Source organism: Dysidea avara, chromosome 8 (assembly GCF_963678975.1).
Source record: "Dysidea avara chromosome 8, odDysAvar1.4, whole genome shotgun sequence".
Lineage (NCBI taxonomy): Eukaryota > Metazoa > Porifera > Demospongiae > Dictyoceratida > Dysideidae > Dysidea > Dysidea avara.
This window is the reverse complement of record NC_089279.1, coordinates 33750809-33771004: the sequence shown is the minus strand read 5'-3', so window position 1 is coordinate 33771004 and position 20196 is coordinate 33750809. Positions and strand designations below refer to the sequence as shown.

The 20196-nt window shown below is 37.5% G+C and overlaps 1 protein-coding gene across 1 annotated transcript; it reads right to left on the bottom strand.

The window, feature by feature from the left end:
* Window positions 1-1375: 1375 nt before the first annotated feature.
* LOC136264072 (ras-related protein Rab-18-B-like) lies at window positions 1376-19051 on the bottom strand. The gene is made up of 2 exons (XM_066058756.1): window positions 18854-19051; window positions 1376-1967 (listed from the first exon to the last, which is right to left on the bottom strand). The coding sequence occupies exons 1-2, from the start codon at window positions 19028-19030 to the stop codon at window positions 1533-1535; spliced, it is 612 nt and encodes a 203-aa protein (XP_065914828.1). The 5' UTR covers window positions 19031-19051; the 3' UTR covers window positions 1376-1532.
* Window positions 19052-20196: the final 1145 nt, after the last annotated feature.

The window sequence follows — 20196 nt, the reverse complement described above, 5'->3', positions numbered from 1 at the left end:
GTACTTGTAGGATACGCACCATTCCGCCATATAGAGTAGTGTAACATGACCTAGTGTGGTAGCTACATTCTTAGACTCCAGTGTCATCACACTCTTATGAAGGCGGATGAGTTGTAATATGAAGCATTGTATCTGTTAAAGCTTAAATGTCAATCAGGGGCGGATCTAGACTTTTAAAAAGGGGGGGTTCCACTTTGAAATTGCAACTTTAGCCTAGCTGCATAAGTTGAAGACCAAAAAAAAAATAAAATAAATAAAATAAAAGGTCATCACCTGCTGACAATAGCTGCCACCTCACCAACTATATTTCCTTCCTTATTTATAACTAGATATATAGCTTGCTACACTGCTCCTGAAAAGACTACTGTGACTGCTCTATTAGAGTATCTCAAGTGAGAGAGGCTTTTCAAAAGGGGGGTTCCATGGAACCCCCCCTGTCAATGTCATTCACAGAATTGTGGCAGTGGTTTGTCACTTTTACAAATGCTATGCTATGATACTTGCAACTGATCATTCACTTAATACCTCATCCTTGATATTTGATTTCTTACCTTTTGACCACACTTCTAGATCGTAACGTGATATTGACTGTCCTGAATTCCTTTATCACTAACTTACCATGTTCTTTTTTTGTGATTATTTCTTCTCGTTGCACACAGATGTACTACCGCCATTTGCTGTTTCTTAAAGTCAGTGGCATAAATTCTACCTACAAATTTAGTTGTATATTATAAGCACACTATGAGGACATTTTGTTGATGCAAATGTGCAATGAGCTGATCTACTAGAGTCATTCAATATTAAAAGCTATGTGGGAAGAACACTGTGGTAGCATGGATCAAAGTATCATTGTGCTTGCTGATCAAATATTATGTAACTTTAAAAAGAAAAGCATTGTCAGATGCAGTTCAGGGATGGCCTAATATTTCAGGGGGATATTTTTGAGGTTGAGCAAGATTGCAATATAATTTTGCTTGTATAGTCTGATTACCAAGGTACAGGAGAGTGAAGCTACTGATCTATCGATTGAAAATAAGAAGACACAATTCATTTGCTACAATACTTGATGAAGGTAGTACTTTGGATAAACATCGGGTTGGGTATACCTTTAACAATACTTGTAGAAACAGTGACATTACCAAGGCACACAACACCATCAGCACTGAATAGCAACTGGTTTGCATTTTAAAATTAGCCTGCAAAATTTAGGTTTCGATTCTTACAAGCAGTGCTTGATAGATTACCTTGCTGTTATCATTACTTAATGTCAATGGATAAAACTACTTTAAATAAATATTGCTAGAAGGCACCAATACAAAGCAGTCATTGCATCATTGTAACATGCATGAATTATAGAAACTCTTTATGACATACGGTAGCTACACACTTTAAGCATTGTTAATTACTTTGACACTAACAAATGCATGCAGTGATTACAATCAACAGTGACAAGTTGTATGCATACAAAAGGCATGTAATGTGCAAGCACACAAGGAAATAAAATTAAATTTAAAAAAATAATAACACCAGTATTAACATGCGCAGCCTCTACTACCCTTAACAAAGTCCCCCTTGTCTGTGACATCAACTATAGTCCCGTCATCTGGTGTGGGAGGTGATGACTTTTTTTTGGGCTTGTGTAGCTCATCCGCAAGTTGTTGAAATGCCTCCTGTATACCCTCGTTTGTCTTACAAGAGATGAACTTGATGTTGTCAAAACCATGAAGGTTGGCAAATGCTTGAGCTGTGTTCTGGTCAATCTCTTGTTCTAAATCGTTCTTATTTCCCACTAACATTCTAATTGCATCAGGACAGAAGTTCTGGGCATCACGGATCCATTGGGCAAGGTAGTGCAGTGAAGATGCTTCTGTCAGTGTGTAGACGAACACGGTAGCATGAGCATTACGGTAGTAGTTTCGTGTCAGTGTACGGAACCTTTCCACTCCAGCCGTGTCCCATATGCTCAACTACGTAAAGTGAAAGAACAAACTGATAATGTACATCGATATTTCTGTATATCACTAAATTTGTTGCACTGTATGTACAGAAAAATTATAATGTTTCCATTACACACAAGAATACCAGACTACAGTGTATACAGTACTAGCAATGGTACACAATTTCTAAGCCTTTGTATTCAGGCTGGATACAAATCACATAATGCACAATGTTTACATGCATGTGTAATCAACTTAGTATCTGGGCACCTCTGTTGTCCAGACAACCCCACTGAGACATGTAGCTTATAGTCCATTGATGATAATGAAGTTTGGATTAGATCAAAGTAGAGCTGTACCGATATGGGATTTTGGCATGTACCGATATCCGATATAGATATCACCAAAAGAAGCCGATAACCGATAGTCGATCCGATATTTGCATTACAAACAAAAGTCATAGTTAATCTATGCAAAAGTGTACAGTTACCTACTCTACAACAACATGTGGATATATTCATTGCTCACTCTATGCCTGTGGTAATAGTGGCTTGGGTTTCTATTGTGTAATCCAGACAATTAGGCACCCACAAACATTTTTATGCATACTCCCATGGAGCCTTAAATGGATATTTCTGCATTACTCCGCATTTTATTGGCCTGTGTGAAGGCTGGTACAGTAGGTTTTCTTGTGACTGTTCTTTTATTACAAAGGTACTATATATAACTGCTTCATTTATTTAAGACTGATAAGCTTTCCAGCAACAAACACTAGAATCGCGTGTATTTGTATGGCTTCTCGTAGCGTAGCGCTTGCTGTCCAGTGAACAATAAGTCATTGCTACTGAACAGCCACATGGATAACGTAGAAAATCAGTATTATAATCCGTTTATGTACAAACTATTGCATGCTGTATAAATATCGGTGCGATATCGGTCCTCGTACTGTTCTGTGCCGATGCCGATATTGGTAAAAATTGCCATATCGGTGGCCGATATTTTGGCCGATCCGATTATCGGTACAGCTCTAGATCAAAGGGCAAGAAGGGAAGCTTTACTGTTTGCTTGTCAGGCTAGACATGTGCCTACAGTCACCTATTGGCAGAAAAAATCAAGCATGCGTGTGTGCGTGTGCGTGTAAGCTTATTTATTATTTTTAAGTCCGTTCACTCCCATGTGAAAATACTTTATGTGAAAAGCAGCCAGTATATAAGAATAAGGCTGTATAGGGCTAGTATCGCACTTCCGCGATGGTATATTGTGGTCTATTTGCAGTAGTTTAAAGGGACACTCTGTCGGTATTGTTTACACCGTGAAGCCGTTTAAGTTTATGATGCAATATTACTTAGTTGATGACGTATAATTAATAAAGTTGTGGGTGAATGTTTCTAAAGCGTGCTGTAATATTGTATTTCTACTGCCATGAAGGGATAGTGAGATACAGCTGCATGTAATAAATGCTACACAACATGAGCCATGTAGTACTACCAGGTGGATAGTTTACAAAGCGTAACACAACACAGTTGAGGTGCCTGTTTATTGGTATGCCACACTGTTGTGCAGCTGGGAAATCATGTTAGGCTTTTTCTCAACTGCCCAACTATTGATATAAAAGCCCAAAATCCTGCTGTTTCTTGTCCACTTGCCATAAAAGTGTGTATAATTACGTTTATGTAATTATTTCATGGGATTTGAAATAATGCATGGTTGAATGGCTTCGATACCAATGGAGTGTCCCTACAGGTGTAAGTATGTTCTTCCAACAGTTATACGGACATTTAATTACCAAAAACAGTATAGCCAAATCTCTGAGTAAAAAAGGGACATGTCCCTTCCTTATGCATAAAAAAAAAGACAAGGAACCTTGAAGTAGAGAATTTTCTTGTTTGAATTGCAATTTTAACAAATAATGAAATTCAGTGATAATGAAAGTGAGTAGTAGTATTAGTAACAGGAAATACTACAGTTTAGTTAACATGTAATACTGTGAGTATTGCATCATAGCTTTTGACTAATATGGAGTGGCATACATCCCAAAAAACCAAAAAAAATTGTAGTTCAGTACAAGTAGGCAGGTGTGAGAACATCAGTGTTTGTTTAGTATATGGCTTCTGGTCATCAACAACTTGAGCAATCAAACACCAAAGGAGCAAATGCCTTATATCATACAGTACCAGGGACCACCAAGGTTTGGGCGTGACCCATGAAAAAAAATCACCCAAAAACCAGCCTCACTTTTCGCTGACAACGATGAGGCAGTATTGTAAAACTAAATAAGCCCAAACAAGCCTTCAGATTGACCCAAAACACTTTCAACAAGTTGCTATGGAATTTAAAAAAATTATTAACCCTTAAAAACCGCATAAAGCTTTTGGGGAATGTGTATTTACAAATTACATGCATACATGAAAGCTTTCAATGGGGTAACTTGACTCCTATAGTCTAGAACTAAACATTGATCGAAAGTCTATGTAACTATGAAGATTTGCTTGTTACAAAGTGTTGAATGTGCGATACAGCGAATTGGATCTTCATGCCACGTGATCAGTTTCGATTGTGGGTTGACAGAGAATTTAATAGAGAAGCAAGCAACGCTTATTTCAAGTTGATAGGAGTAACTACCATCGAGTTGTGGATCATTTTTTTAAAGGTATGTAAAGGGTGTGTGTTTCTTTACTGGAAGGCTGCTTACATGGCAAGTGTTTTGGGCTGAGAGTTCAATGTTAGGGTAAAACTCTAGGTACCATTTTAATCCTTATTACATCACGAGTACAATAGCATAAACTGTGTAGCAATATTTAGGAACTATGCTTCGAAAGTTACAGCGCTTTGTCTAAGACACACATACTAGATCAAGTTTCATGGATAATGTGAGTTTAAGAGTTAAACAGAATTTTCTAGTGACTGACTGATGCCTACAGACGAGTGTAACTCGATAACGGCTAAGGCTACGGGCTTGATTTTTCACTGTTCGATGTCACTTCACGTGCCTTTTGGCATACCGCAGTACGTACATACAATGCATTCTTCATGGATTTACCAGTATCCTCCTATTTGTGTCCCATTCACCTTTGCTGATACGAAAAGTGTTGATTTGGTGGTAGCACATGATGGGTTCCTTTCGTAATGGAAACTGTCTGTATTTTCATAGTGGCTACTTTAATTGCAGAAGTACTTTTTGAACAGTTCTTGATTCGTAATTCTGTGTAACGGGTTGAACATAGCTGAAGCATAATGGATACTTCACTTTTCAGATAATTGATAGCTGTGGTGTGCGGTGCCATTTTTTTCTTTTGATGCAGTATGCGTGGGTTCACCAGTCATAATAATTTTATTTTTTTTTAAAAAGTTAACAAACAAGTACACAAAAATTTGGAAATTTCAACTAGAGTAGGGACCATAGCACATCGATAAAAAGTACTGAAACAAGCTAGAGTAGTGCACGATATTAAATAACAGTAAAACAATAAGAAGTGTTATATCCCTACTGTGAGTACTACCTGATCATCTGGCTCAGAGCGTTTATCTTGAGTGCCTGAACTGCTTCAATTTTTTTTTGTGATTAGACTAGGACTGAAACAGATATCCGTATTATCTGGATATCCGGATAATAATTTACGATCTAGATAGTAATTTAAAGCCAACTGGATAGTAATAATTTATAGCGATTTATTTGTCTTTCAAGAAACGAAGTGCTCATCACAAGATGAATCATTTTCACCATGGAGAGTTAGTTAAGCAAGTCTTAGTAATAGTTAGACACTCGCAATAGGTGTCTTCGAGGATTTAAAAACCTGAGGTAATTATTGACGTAACCGATGGTTTTTTAAATCCTCGAAGATGCCTATTGTGAGTGTCTAAGTGTTTTAGACAATAGCGTAGAAGCAGTGAGTTAGTATAGAGAGTTCCCATTGTAAACACCGAGGGTATTTCAGCGAGCAAAAGATGTGAGGTCGCGCAAGCCGTGAAGCGTGAATAACTGAAGGTTTGTAAAGTCGACAAAAAGTATGTTTGAGGCATTATAGATACGTGTGAATGGCAGCGAATGGGAATAGCCGGTTCCAGCATGGCTGTCTTGGTCTACAGAGCGCGCTTTAATATGGCGAAGGCCACAAACTGAATTAATGGTTTTTTTGATTAACCAGTTACCACGATGGTCTATAAATCCATTAAGCTACCCATGATAACAGCAGCGTACCTGAGTGTAATTTCTTATAATCTGCTCCTGAGTGTAATTTCTTATAATCTGCTCACAATCGCTAGGTGTTTATTGATGTGCAAAATACTGATTGTCCACAAAAGGCTAATTGCATTACTGTGGGTCACATTGTGGTTGTAAACAACTGTCAGGTATCTTACCAGTAAGACACCTGATACCAGGTTTCTTCGCAAATAAGAGACCTCCACAAATCGAACTAAACACTGCATACCATTGTCTAATTGAAGTTAACAGCTGCCTGGTAATCTAGAGCATGAGTGACCATGCCCATCAGCTGCGAATGTTGCTGAAGAAGTTGTAGCAGAAGAGTTTATTGCTTTATAGAGTTCTTTACTACTAGTTGTGCCTGGAAAAGGGGGAGTATGGAAAACCCGGAATGCCGGAACAACCTGGATCAGTGTTATTTTTGCGATTGGAGTCACGTGCAAGCACTAGCGCGCAAGATTATAAATACTATACAGAGGAATGAACAAAATTTGTCTGCTAATATGTTCTATAGAATTTATATAATCCTTACTTGTAGCAAAGCTGCAGGGTATACGATAACTCAACAGAAAAGTGAGTGTTAATTAGGGTTAGTGCACGTAACCGTGCATCCTAAACCAACCAGCTACACTCCATACTCTTAACTAATAACCAAATGATTTAAAAGACAATGCAACTTCTAGCTAGTACTGTGCTAAGTCTCTACAATCCATTTTTGTACTGAAGAATGCCTCTAATAAATTCGGTCGCTGACCACCAGTAAGCTAGCTAGCTTGTGTTAAGTGTAGCAAAACTATGTCTTGGGATTGTAGCAATTGTGTAGTTAGGAACACTTAGATGAAGTTTTGGCTGAGAAAGATGGTTTTCAGATAAACAATTTAATGCGTATTCCAATTAATGATCACTCTCATGTTAATTCGTGGTATACCCTGCAGATTTGTTACAAGTAAGAATAATATTGTAGCAGAAAAATTTCGGTCATTCCACTGTGGAGTCTTTATAATCTGGCATGCTAGTGCTTGCACGTGATTCCAATCGCAAAAATAACACTGTTCCGGCGTTCCGGGTACATGTGATCCTCCTACAATATATACATCCCTATATAATAAGGGAGTGTTAATTAGGTGTCTCATGTCAAGTAGGTCCCAAATTTAGCCAAGGTGTACTTCATGACCTTATTAATAAGACCACCTCATTACAGTGACCATGGTAAGTAGGTCCCAAACATAGTTAAGGTGTACTTCATGACCTCATTAATAAGACCACCTCATTATAGTGACCATGTTAAGTAGGTCCCAAACTTAGCCAAGGCGTACTTCATGACCTCATTAATAAGATCACCCCATTATAGTGACCATGTCAAGTAGGTCCCAAACTTAGCCAAGGTGTACTTCATGACCTCATTAATAAGACCACCTTATTATAGTGACCATGTCAAGTATATAGGTCCCAAATATAGCCAAGGTATACAATAAGACCACCTTATCATAGTGACCAAACGATAGGTGTTAGAAACTTAGTCCCAGATGATAAGGACTTCATTAGAACACAAAACTTACTATGATACCTTCACTTGTTGACGAGCAACGAGCTCCTTTTATTGCACAATGAGCATTTGTACAGGCCCAGATGAATGTCTAAGCTACTGATATTGGTGTACAGCAAGGTCTCTCTAGAGAGGGTTTGTGAGCATGTCTTCATGCTTTAGCCCTTTTGGTTATCATATTGTATCCACTGGCTGTTTTTTTTTTACTAGAATATAACCTCAACAGTTCTATAAATGATGCCTAAATTAATCCAGTACATATTAACATTCCAGTATGCTTTTCAATACAAAACCAACAGGCTCATGTGCACGCTTCCAACCTCCTCTGTGATCAACTAATGTTACATATGCATTTGTATTCTAACAAATTAGTGCCATAAACTAACCATTTGGATATTTGAAGCCTATCTTGGAACCAAGCATGACAAGTGCTGGAAGGCATTACTGTTAAAGGTCAAGTCGCTATGCAAAAAACTCTTGAAATTTCTAGACTACAACTATGCCTGTAGTCTAGTCCACAGAATGGCATTACAGTACATCACTTCAGATCCCAGTGCTTAGTTAAGCTCACAGACATCATTGTATTCATAGCATTTAATGACACAACAAGTTTGGACTAATGACTAACAATCATTGATATATGATATTAAACTCTTTCTTACCGAAGGTATTTTGTAAAATTGCAGAACCTCAGGAAATGAACTTTTATGGCTTGTGTGATCTTTGCACGATACGTGAGGACCCCACCCGTTAATTAACACAGAACGCTATATACCATATGAAAGCCCTCTTTCCCTTCTACCCAAACATCTAAAAATCTTACAAGAAAACACATAACTCACGCACTTTGAAGTGAAGAAAGGCGTGTTGTTATTTTTCACCATAGCAGCGAAAGATGGGTGCCGCCATCTTGTTATAACCCCCGGTTACATCATACTGTATATTTTTAGAATCCTTATGACGTGAGGAACAGTTTTATTCTTAGTAGAACACACCATGATGCTAAGAGCAAAACTTATTGAAATTTAAACAGGTACAATTGTTTTTGATGTGTTTTTGTCTGTTTATAAGTGTTGATAGTTCCCCATACTCGTTCTTATCGCTTCACGTTCAACTTTATTAGAAACGCCTGGGCCTACTCAACAAATTGGTGGTTATTTCAACTTCTTCTTAGCCCCTAGGAAGAAGGAGTTATGGGTCCATTCATAAAGGGCACCTGTAACACACGTTTTTGGCAATATATTAGCCATTTGGTAATAAAGGGTTAATCAATTAATAATTTATATAATATATCCTTTGACCCGAGAAAATCCTAAAAAATACTTCCGGTTTGCTATATGTGTAGGTTAGAGACCTAGCACGAAGATCTGAGGGCGTGGTCTCTAACTAACTTAGAAAATGTACGCATTATATATATGGGCATATAGGTGGAGTCATTGTAGGATTGGGTTATATGTCGTACTGAAATCGTTGTGCAATGTTAAATAATCACGGAAGACTGAACATGTTTTTGTTGAAGTGTTGAAAAAAAAATCGAAGCTCGCACTGCTTCCTTTTGCAAGTTAGACTACTTGGATCTGACACAGCTGGGAAACAGCAGTGATCGATAATGTCGAGCCGGGTTAGCGGTAGCCAGTGCCTATAGCGTCACAGCAGTGTAAAGAACATGTGTGTCAAAGAAGCAGCTTGTGTGGATTTATATGATGGGAACGAGTTGTCAGAAGTTATGCCTTCAGTGGCACCACAGTAGCACAAAGAACAGGCACGGTTTCTAATATGGACCACACCCACATTACATGTAGTGAAAAATAACGTTCTACAAGGAAGCTTACCTAGTTAGGTCTTGGTAAAGTCCATCCATAGTTCAATAAACAACGAAAACAGCCATAAAACACTCTAGAAACAGATGGGGGCTTAAGAGAATTTTCCGTGATAATTTTGGATTTCTCTGTTCATCGTGACAAATGTACGTACAACGCTAGATTGCATCTCCCATAATCGAATTCCTTTAGGTATGCCTATAAAATGAACAGAGTGGTAAGCCACATGTTGGCCTGGGTGACTGGTCACCCACTGCAGGCTATCAGCCTGATTATGCTTGCAGGGAGCATTGCAAATCAATGATCGAAAGTGAGATTTGTGATGCTTGAGGTCTTTTCTGCTAGCAGGTTTGTAGCCATTTTAAGAACCTGCTAGCAGGTCTCTTAGTGGATTTTAAAGACCTCATTATCCTCCAAAGATCAAAGCATATTATACATACCATTTTCTAATGTTAGTTTTAGCCTTGTATCGTCTATATCGCTCTTCTTTGTTACAAGTTTTTTTTATAGATAGAATCGATCCCAACTCATTGGCGAACCAACTCACCCTCATCCGGAGACCTGAGCACTGCCAGCAGCCTCGGAACTTTCCGCCATGACAATTTTACAAAACTAGCTGCCATCTTGTTGGGCATGACGTGGTGAATCCATTAAACTTCAAGTCTGTGCACTAAAGTAAACGGAATATATGGGCTTTGATGTTTCGAAGAAGAATTCTGCGTATTGGTCCTCTCGATATCGATGGCTTTTACTGCCTTCCCCTTTACCCAATTGCCAAACCTTATAATTATATATCAATCAAAAGCTTATTCATCAAGGATTCCATTAAACGTTATCCCATCTCTGTACACTGAAGTATGCGGATATTACAAACGTTTGTACATGACCGTTCTTTTAGAGTGGCATTTGGTGCCAAAGGGTTAATAGAACGTACGTACACTTTAAATAAATAAATCAATCTAATAGAACAGTCATTATCATGCCATGTCCTATATTTTCTAAGTGAGTGTTAATTTTCCTAATAAAATTCTTTACATCATACATAAAATCAATAATACAGCCATGCAGAATGTAGGTTTAAGAGTTAACAGAATGGTTCGTCTAACACGGCTATGACCTACCATATAGTTTGATTCTAGGTATGAATCTACACAGTGGTACAGTATTATCTGCATGCTACCGTTGACAATGACATCATAGTCCACATGGATGCATTTATACTACTGCTTTGAAATTGTCATGAAAACCTCTATTGACAAAATATTTGTAAAATAAAATTTATGGTGGATGCTTTGGTGAATAATCATAGCATAATCAATATCAAACACTGTTTGCACTGTGTGTTCTGGGTTGGCTACGGGACATTTGCTTAGTTCCTTGAGAAAATTGGGACTGCATGCCTGCATGCTGATGTGAGTATCAGTCAAGCAATTTCTGTGAGAAGCACCCAGTTTATTGCATGAAATGAAGGCTGTAGAGTCTGTAGTAACCCTCCAAGCAGGTAAGCTCAGCTGTAAGATGGTTACTTAAAGTTGTGAGCACCTTTCCTAATGGACTCCATGAGTTGGTGTTTGACAAACTGGAGTGCCTTTGTTGGCTACTAGATAGAGCATGTAAAAGAGGGTGTGTTCCGTGTGTCCCTATTATAAGTCAGCAAAATGTAAAGTAGGTTTGAGGCTTTGTCGAATGAAGCTTCAGAAGACAAAAAACAAACTGCATAAAGTGCATATACTGTAGTCGAGATGATATTTCTATGTTCAAGGTTTAGTTCCACAATAAGTGTGCATTAATTTTTCTTATGTATGTAAATATTACCTACAAATACCCAGCAACCCATTTAGATCCACCCACAGAATCTGAGATTCCACCCTAATTCCAAGGCACTAAGGCACTGAAATGATACTACCATAGCAGAAAATTTTGGTGGCAAAAACATTGGCAAATTGTCCTTTAACCCTTAAGGCCAGAAAATTGGCCCAAATATACATACATGCGCCTTGCAAAAAAAGCGCTATAACTTTCGAAGCATCCATCTCATGGCTACGATCCTATGGCTACGCAATTCACATTAATCTACTCGTGATGTAACAAGGATTACAATGATACCAAGGGTTTTCCCCTAATGCTAAACAGTGAAGCCAAAACCAGCCAAGTAAATAACCTTTTCGCAAGGAAACACGTGAACCCTTTACATAGCTTTATGAAATGATCCACAACTCGATGGTGGTTGCTCCTATCAACTTGCAACAAGTTCCGTTGTTTCATCATATGACTCAAATGAATAAACCCACAATCAAAATTAAAGAAATGGGAAGAATTTCATAGCACAGAGATGTGACTTGCTGTTGTTCATCAATTCATAACAAGTAAGTCGCTGTAGTTAGTGTTCATTTAACCTAGCCCAGTGAACAGACTTTTGAACAATGTGTTATTTTAGGCTATAAGAATTAAGTTAACCCACCGAATGTCACCATGTGTGCCCACATTGTGCAAACACGTATTCCCCAAAAGTTCTTTGCGGGTTTAAGGGTTAAATTCGCCAAACTTCTTTTCACTTAACCCTTAAACCCGCGTACGCTGATACATGGTTGTAAACGAAGTGCTGTAACTTACGAATCATTCTTCCTATGGCTATGTAATCAACACCATTTTATTCATAATTAAACAAGCATTAAAATGGTACCTAGGGGTTTACCCTAGCACGAAACCATGGGACCAAAACTCACCCTGAAACTATCGTTACACAAAATAAGCACACAATCCCTTTACATACCTTTAGAAAATGGTTAATATCTCTTTCCTACTTCATCAGATTCGTGTGAAATAAACACGAGGTAATTCCCCATTCAATGGGGAGTCACGCCATATATAGGTCACATGATTTAATTAATTGTTAATATGTTTGCCGTCACGAGTATTGAGAAATAACGGAAAATGAGCAGCCATTTTCCATCGCTCCATACCAAGTAAGCCTCTGTTGTTACAGTGGTATTTAGACTTCCTCAAGTAGCCCAATGAATAAACTTTCTGTTGATATATAACATTAGGCTAATAGAGTCTGGGCCATTTTAAATGGTTTTGTGTAATCATGTATTCCTTAAAATTACGTGCGAGTTTAAGGGTTAAGCATATATTCGGCTACCGTTATCAATATGCAGTGTAAGTGACACACAATGAAGCATGGCAATTCACCAATCTTTTAAATATACTGCCAAAGTTCCCCATTCGAGCCACGTATACAAAAATCTTGCTATTGGACTTTGCTAAAACCAAACAGGCTACTGAACACACTGACCCTAACAGGATTGACTCTGAACAATGAAAAACCATCCAAAATTAAGTCTCAAAGTGTCCAGCAGCAGCCACCACCGATAATGGATTATGACAATAGACTTATTAATTGCACACACCATAAGTAAACAACACTGTTGATTGTCTTTGCATTCGTTTAAATGTTTTACATGCTCACATTGTTATCAGTGGTTGTACAAGTCATCATATGAATACTCAACCTTCATGGATCCTTGAGGCCATGACACTTATTATCTACAATACTTTTGCTAGAACAAGATCACCACCAAGAATCAGTCATCAATTCAAAACTACTACAGTGAAGCCAGTGTAATAAGGACACCTTTGGATCAAAACGAAAACGTCCTGATTATCAAGGTATCCTGTTTCTAGGTCAGTTTAAATGGTAAGGGAATCAAAGGAATACTTTGGGGCCATTAGCAAGTGTCCAGGTGTCCTCATTTTCAAGTGTCCTGATTAACAGGTTCCACTGTATACAATACTCAGTATCGTTTCACATTTTGAAACTTGAGCAGTCACAAGCGAAGTCACAATTTAATCACACGCTGAAGTGCGTTGCAATTTTGTGAAAACATGACTTACATAATAAATTGTTTTATTGATGGAAAACAGACAAGAGCCAATTCTTACTGTCATCGGCCGAGCTAGACATGTTGAATAGGGTTAGAGGGTCATTGTTTCCTTCAAGCTCTCTCAATATCGGAACTCGTCAAAAAAAGCAATGTTTTGTGATTGTATTTGTGCCATTCTACATTAGGTTTTTACATGTAAGTGTAATACGTTTATGTGTAGCTCCTTTTCGTAATTGCAATAAAATCATACCTTTTTGTATACAATCATTAAAAGATATTTCGCATGTTCATGTATGTACGTAGCTATGTTGCAAGTTACATACGAAGGCTAAGCTTATTTACAGCTACATCTCTTTCTCTGTGTGTCAGTCGTAAACAAGCTATTGTAACCTTATGCACCTAATTCATGTATGGCATTTTGTAATTTTTGCTTCTTCCACAGGTCGCCACACTGCAGCCACTAATCAAAAACATATCAAATTTATGTGCTTTGTCTCTTCAGCAGGTTACCACACTGCAATCACTAAATCGCTATCTTCAGAAATGCATTACACATAGTAATTTGCTATGGGTTTACTATACTGTAATTCCTTAATTTTAATGGTATAAGTGTAGATTAGAGACCTAGCATGAGGATCTTTGTGGATTTTAAAAACCGACACAAAACGGAGCTTTAAAAACACAAAGATTTGAGGGAATGGTCTCTAATCAATTTAGAAAATAAAGTGTTTTAAATGGGTGAAGTCATTGTGGGACAGAATTACTGTAGATGTCACTTCATAATCGTCACGCAGTCTTAAAACATCAGTGCAGAAGATTGAACATGTTTCATTCAAGAGTTGAAGAGGAATTGAAGCTCGTACTTATTGTTGTTTTCTAAAGACAGATACTAGTCAAGATAATCATGACGACAAGGAAACTGATCAGTTGCTACCATTGCACATGCCATGTAGGGATGTAACAGCAGTGTGAAGAACAACTGCATTAATGTAACAGTTGGCTTGAGTGATAACGATGATATTGAGTAGTCACCAAGTTGTTGTATTTATGATGCAACAGTAGTACAAAGACTGGGTATGATTTCATGTATGGACCACACCCACATTACATAATCAAATTGCTTTATAAAAGTGGTCAAACTAAGGAGAGTATCCAGGATTTTTATAATGGGGTTTCCACCAGTAAGAATATCGGCAGCTATACATTTAAAGAATTGCGTAACATTAAATAGTTAGCACTAAACTACTCAATAAGACAAATAGTACATTGGCATAATATATGCACCTTCTCTTTGCTCAAAAAAATCCACCTATCGTCACCCGCCAATTATTAGAAGGCATTTCCATGGCAAACCCACTATCATTTATAACAATACTCTAATATAAGTGCAATTGATATGTATTACTGCTGTGAGTGATGGTGAGACTCACAGTGAAAGATTAATTCTGAAAGGTAGTATGTCGTATGTGTCCATCTCAGCGAAAATCCATCTAGTTCGCACAACTTCCGAATTTCTTTTATTTTCTCAGCATTGTCTGCATAGTCCAAGAAATTGTTCACCAAAATTTCAGTCAATTATGGTGAGTAGTTTTGGAATTACAGCACTAGAAAGTAGGAAAAGCAAGGAAATTGATTTGTACAATCACTATACTAAAAATAAACTACAGGCGCTTACACTACCAGCCATAACTTCCGTTTGGATTAGTCTACAAAGTTGGGATTTGGCTTACAGTGTTCACCATGGATTGGCAGATCAGCCAATGTATAGGTTTAGCCCTGCAGTCACTTGCGCATGGGTGTATTAAGGCTTTTTTTTTTTTAAAGAAACAGCGACAATTTTGTTTACGTCTACCACACTGTAAACAAATGCATGTGCCATGCAAAACATGGGGGCCACAGAAATGAAACAAAGATTTTTGAACTCCCCATGAGCAGGCGAATAAAGTGGTATATAGGTTTAATTGATTTAACACTTCCTTTCCTGAGTAATGGCTTGATAAAACTTACGTACAATTTTCTTTGTAACACGCGTAATTTCACCAATTTATTTTATTTTTTTAAATTTTGTTTTTCTCAATACACATGCTTGTGCGAACTAGACGGGTTTTTGCTGAGACAGTCACGTATTTGTACTAGATGGTATTAACAATTGTACACTTACAGTTCTGAGGCAGGTTATTTTATAAATCGTTTTGCTGTCAAAGACCCCCCCCCCTATATGCCCTTGAAACTCGTGTTGGCTTCACCCACTACAGGCTATTAGCTTGAAAAGTGCTTGGGAGAGCATAGCAAATTAGGTCTTTTCTGCTAGCAGGTTTTTAATAACCTTTTAAGACCAGCTAGAGGTCTTTTAGTGGATTTTAAAGACCTCATTATCTCCCACAAAGCATTTCAATGCACATCATTTTCCAATGATAACTATTGTTATTACGAGTGTAGCTACTGTATTAATAAAAGTGGCCTTGGTACACCTTTAATATATTATTTGTTAATAGTAAATCTTGCCAATGACATGTTATAAACAACCACCTGTTTTACTGTGACTCATTGTCAATGTGGTAAGTTTCACAAATATTTGTAACGAGGCACCAGATGTTTTTCTTGTTACAAGCAGGCAATGGAAAACCACATTCATACGTTGTATTGAACTAATTCACATCACTATTACAATCTGTGTAAAGGGACTCAGTCTATTCAGTTATTCGTTACCAATAGGTCAATTGTTTTCAAAACATTTCATTTTTGTAATGGTTAAATGTTATCACAAAAATAAACAACCAAAGTATAAAAGCCAAATAAATGTGACCCATTGAGCAAAAATGACTTTCTCAAACTTCATTATAAGACTTCTTTGTTATCTAGAGAAAAAAATCTAATGGGTTATTAAAGTTCAGCTTTACAAGTTCTTGGAGCTATAGCAGGAACAACAACTGATTTGTTCAGTGACTTCACTAAAAAATAAACTAGAGGCACTTCACATAGTAAGTGCAACAGTTTATGGAATTGGACTTGTGTCATAGCGTTCACCAAGTACTGGTGCATTCATCAAGGTAGGAGTTGTGGGCCCATAACCATGCTTACAAGCAAGAAGGCTGTTGAGCTTAGAAACAGCAAAAATAATGTTTACTCTCCATGAACAGGTGAATAGGATGGTTCATCAATTTGAGTATTGCTTTACTGTTTACTAATTTAAAAAATGCATAAAATAATTTTAGCTCAACATTTTCCAACTCGTAGGATAGTGAAATTAACAAAATACTCTCTGTCTGAGTAGTTTACATGGCGAAATCCAAGTTGTGCATCCTAAGCACGTGAGTATTAATTGATCCCCGTAATCAATTTCTGCCTTAACGTCTATATATTCACTGTCCAGATGTAGCCCAGTCTACATATGAAATGTAGCCTGGGCATGCTTTTAAAATACATAAAATAATTTTTATAGCGCACATCTCACCCAGTGTACTTCATTCAGTCTGTTTTATTGAACAACTAATATAAATTTTAAAATCACAAAATAATAGTAATGAAACAAGGGAAGTCGCCTACACCCACAACCATCCTATAACTAGTCAATAGTATAGCCATGACTAAAGTAGGGCACTCTATAGCTGCAGGTGTAGGCAACTTCACTTATTTTTTATTTCTGTGGCCCCTACTGAATCTAAAATTCCTATCTTGTTTGATTACTTTTTTGTATCATAATTGTGAAATGTGCAAACCGCATCAAAGGATAGAATGGTGCCAGAGACTTCATAAAAATGCATCTAAAAGTGTGTCCCAATGACAAGTTACTGAAAGTGAAGTGGCCATTCCACTTCATTGGAATGGCAACTTTATTGCTTTTTATGTGCTACCTGCAGACCAACACCTACGTGGTATTGGAGAAAGAAATGGGACGCAAAGGAAGGCAAAGGCAACTTCTCCATTGTAGCTGCTGTTACTGGTGAAAGGCACTAAAGTGACATCAAACAGTAAAGAAATTAACCTGTAGTGTTACCTGCAGTCGGGTTATACTTGGATGAAGGCATTGTTTAGTCAGTTATTAAAAAATTCAGTTAATCAAAAAATTTGAAACTTCCATGGAAACCTGTTGAAAGGTTTTTGATTATGTCTAACCAACATTGCCAAGCTATCGTGAAGGAAACATTTGGGTAATAAATCTGGGCAGGAAAACCCAAATCCTTCTATAGTACTACCAGAAGGTCACAAATTACTGCTGATTACACTACTTGCGAGACATCTACGCATCTTTGGTAACTGTTAAACAAGAATAGCATTGTTTGCATAATCAGATATTGTAATACAAGACATTTGGTTCTATTTCAATTTTGATTTCAAACATATTTGCTATACAAACTATTAAATTGTTCTATAGAAAAATCATATATGACTATAACATGAAACAGACTGGAAAATTGACTCGCAAACGGACTGGGATATACGGGAATTTACCAGCCCAAAGACTATTACACACAACAAATGTCCTATACAAACCTCCATCAAGATCGTGTTCAGAGGTGTTTTAAGCCATTGTTTGCATTTGAGTTATGGCAATAGACATTTTCAGACAGAAAATCACACTGTTAAACACACCTTCCCAAAACACTATAGAAACTTTACTGCTGCTACACACAGTGAGACCCTTCTATAATGGACATTTTAGGACATTATTAATGTTTCCTTTCAGAGGTATATAAAAATGCACAGAGCCAAGGGGAATGAAATCTTGGACCATATTAAAGAGGTCACATATTTAGAGTGTTAAATTGGAAAGTTTGCCACTGGAGGGTTTACTACGATATATATTTGGGAAAACTTCTCAAGCTACATGATGACTTTCAACACAACGTTTGGCAGACAGTTTTGGCTATTTCAGTGACTTGATTCTTTACAAAGGCTCTATATTGATTCCTGCCTGACAACAACGTTAAAATGGAAGTCACATGAGACAGTCAACAATTTCAGATCACAATTTAAGATGACACATACACATCATGACTACATTGAGGTTATGATCTAATGAATAAATTAACAGGTCGACATTCATGGGACAACAAAACTGATTCATGTTAACAACAAGGAAAGTACCATAGCTCCAAATAGAACCTCACAACATCACTCGTATATAATTAGAATGTACGAGAGCCCCTTACACACTTTCATTGTGAAGGTAGTGTGAAAGTAAATGGTCAGGGCCACATCAAAGCACACAATAATATACATGAACTTGGCAAGTGAGTTTTATCATGTACCAAACACTATTATTGATCACCAGATTCATTTTACATACTTATATAAGTGTTCTTAACCCCTACGTTTGATCTATATGGCCGCATACATTATACGCGAGTGACTATTCCTTGCAAGAGCAACTATCTACCGACAAACTCGAACGCTCTGGCATGGTGTACCACATATTAAATAAACTACAAGGGTAGTGTAAATGTAATATAATCGCTTACCATTACTTGTTCATTGTCCACCTTCATCACTTTGGTGCAGCTGTCAATCCCCGTTGTCGCCGTCTGGTATTCATCAAAAGTGTTGTCCTTCAATCGCTTAAACAACGACGTCTTTCCCACACCTAATTCGCCTAATAAGACAACTTTGTACGTCGGGCCTCTTCCGCTGTAAGCCATTTTAATAATCACGTGATGTTGTGAAAGGGAAATTTGTCATATCACGTGGTTTTGCGGCGCGCCCATCTATGCGTCTGATATTAATTATGTATAGCGGGTAGCATCCGGAAAGTGTCGGATACTCACAGCTCGACTCGCAGCAAGGACTCGCAGATAGACAATGTTGTTGTGGCTAGGGTTTATATTTACTTTTGCCAACAATTTTGGAGAAGTATTTTGCATTCCTCTGAGTAATTTCTATCCCTTTGGAATTGCTAGGTTAGATACTTCATTGTTTAGAAATGACGACAGCTCATCACCAGCAGTAGATTTATCCGTTACTTTCCCTTATTTTGATCAGAATTACAAAGTGGTTTACGTAAGTAAAAATGTGTGAATTCTAGTTTATAGTGAATTGTAGTGTGTGTGTGAACTTGATACTGGGCGCCGGGTGTTTCGCTAAGTTTACATAATATGCGTCGTGTCACAGTGTGGGGAGTATAGCTATGATGCTAGCTGTACACAGTGAAGGCATTCTGTAGTATTTCCTAGCTCACTATCAACACAGCAGTAAGATCACGCAGTTGGGACAAGATTGCTTCTGTTCAATTATTCCTCATGCTACAATCAAATTGGTATACTCATGCAGTCACATGATACTGAGCTATATTGTCTTTTTAGATAAATGAAAAGTTCATTCAATTCTGTGCAGTTTTCAGTTACTTTGTAGCTACACAAGGAGTAACGCAAAAGTGACTATGGCTTCCTGTCTAGTTTATATACTTAAAAGCCATTAGTCAGGATAGCCTCTATGTATGTAGCTAATTTAATTATGATAAGTGGGATGCATGCATGTGTAGGATATGGAGTCTGAGTACGTGTGTATGGGAGTGTAGATAAACATCAGCCATATAGTACAAGTGCAAGGCTAGCACAGTGCTAGCATCTTTGTGGTTTTGTAGAGCTGTGTAGCTAGTTAGCAGATACACAGCTATGTACGTTCTATCTACTAGTCTATCAAGCACAGTGAAGCAAAGTAGTGGATATCACTGCTAAAATGTATAACAGTATTCTCACTATTATTTAGTGACTGTCACTACTTTTTTTATAGTACTGTAGCTATCACTACTTATTACATAAAAATAATGAGTATTGTGGCAGTGATCTTCTTTAGTAATGGCATTCAC

Bases quoted from the DNA above. Each gene is read 5' to 3' on its own strand.
- LOC136264072 (XM_066058756.1), bottom strand. From the start codon at position 19,030: ATGGCTTACAGCGGAAGAGGCCCGACGTACAAAGTTGTCTTATTAGGC. The intron at 1,968-18,853 runs GTAAGCGATTAT...CACTTTACGTAG, and splicing joins TGGACAATGAACAAGTAATG to TTGAGCATATGGGACACGGC.